This window comes from Rhagoletis zephyria, unplaced genomic scaffold, assembly GCF_001687245.7.
Source record: "Rhagoletis zephyria isolate East Lansing unplaced genomic scaffold, Rhagoletis_zephyria_1.1 Rzeph_scaffold_56807, whole genome shotgun sequence".
In the NCBI taxonomy this organism is placed as follows: domain Eukaryota; kingdom Metazoa; phylum Arthropoda; class Insecta; order Diptera; family Tephritidae; genus Rhagoletis; species Rhagoletis zephyria.
In genome coordinates, this window is record NW_016213859.1 from 1 (window position 1) to 1,635 (window position 1,635).

At 52.8% G+C, this 1,635-nt stretch overlaps 1 protein-coding gene across 1 annotated transcript; it reads right to left on the bottom strand.

The window, feature by feature from the left end:
* Positions 1-7: 7 nt before the first annotated feature.
* Positions 8-1,159, bottom strand: LOC108356298 (carboxypeptidase Q-like; the record flags this gene model as incomplete). Its single annotated transcript, XM_017607416.1, has 4 exons — positions 785-1,159; positions 358-715; positions 198-284; positions 8-132 (listed from the first exon to the last, which is right to left on the bottom strand). Coding segments are annotated over exons 1-4 (945 nt in total), but the record flags the coding sequence as incomplete, so codon positions are not given.
* Positions 1,160-1,635: the final 476 nt, after the last annotated feature.

Here is a 1,635-nt window from a genome sequence, read left to right on the forward strand (position 1 = left end):
AGTCGAGGTGGCCGCTGACGAGGACCACCTGCTCCGGGTGGCGGCTGCCCACCAGCTCGCTGACGGTGTTTCGCGAAGTGGCCGCCTTTGGGGAGAGGGCGTTCTCAGAGTACAGGCGGACGATGATGTGCTCTGAAAAGAAGAGAAGAAAAAGTTGTTAAGAAAGCTTTAAAAATTGAGGTTTTCCCTTTGTTTACCTTTTCGATCAGCCAGTCGCTGAAACATCTCCGCGTCCTCCACTGTAATGCTGACGCCGGGGATCTTCACCACGTTGGGCTGGTACTCTGTTTAACAGAAGAAAAAACAGTTTTTTAGTAAAAAGACTTTAACAGCAAAAGGGTAAACCAGTTCACTTACTCAATGCTCCAGTATGAGGCGAGGCAATGGAGAGGGGCGTGACGGAGCGAATAAGGGCGGCTACGGCGCCGTGTTTGGCCGCCATCGAGGCGCCGTTCATGCGGTAGCCCTTCCCGGCGCTGTAGTTGCTGTAGTGGTAGTTGAAGACGACAATCTTGCCGGCGACCTCGGCGGCGCGGCGCTGCAGCTCCTCGAAGCTGCGCACCACCAGGACCGGGGCCTCGAGGGTGCGATTTCCGGTGATGGTGGGGCTGGTGGCGCCAGCAGTGGTGGTAGTGCCGACGCTGTAGCCGAGACCGAGGATGGGCAGGCGTTTGTGGCGAGGGGCGACCATCTCGGCCCACTCGCGACCTCGGGTCTAGAAAAGAATGAGGAAGGGAATTAGTGAAAAGTTTTTAAAAAACAGAAGTTTTCATTTTTCACTTACCCAAACCGGCACCTCTACCTCCTCGCCGTGCACATTCTGGTGGCCCTCCTTCTTCAGCCGGGTAATCATGTAGTCGATGGCGTCCTCCAGCGACTGACTGCCGGTCATTCGGGGGCCAAAGCGGTCCACAAAGGTGGCCAGCGAGCTGTAGGTCTTGCCCGCCTGGGGCCCGCCCTTGGCGAGCACTGCCTGGAGAATGCGCTCCACATCAGGGCCGAGGGCGGCGATCTGCGGCTTGAAACGGCTTACAAAGAGGTCGTCCGCTGAGCAGCCCTCGCCGTGGAAAATGTTGATGTGCTGCGGGTACTTTGGTGTAGCTGAGCAGCAGGTGGTGGTGACAAGAGTGAGAAAGGCGAAGAGAAGTAGAAACTTCATTGCAAGTGATTAAGTTTGAAGTGGGTAACACATGCAATGAAAAGGAATTGTGATGAAGAGAAAGTGTTTGAGCAGGCACTTTATATACCCACAGTCCATCTTGGTTTGTTCTCCTTTTGCTTTCGCTCTCTCCTGTCTTCAAGTGATCAACTGAAGCTCAGCTAAAGAGGAGGAAGGAAAGGAGGCGCACAGGATGCTGATCGTTCTTCAATTTTTCCATTTTCTAACAACTTATAATAAGAAGAGAAAGAAGGGGCTGGCAACCACCACCACTACCAAAAGTAATTTGCCAAACAGCAGTTTGCAGAATGTTTGCCGGTTAATCGTCCAGAAAGCTGAAAACTGCCCCCGTCACTTTGTTTGTCAGCTTCTCTGTTCACGTTTCCGACCTTCAAGCCTCCGGTTTACTGGTTAATTTACTGGCTGGTTGGATGTGATTGTTTGAGTGTTTGAGTGTGTGAGTGTAAGTGTTTCAA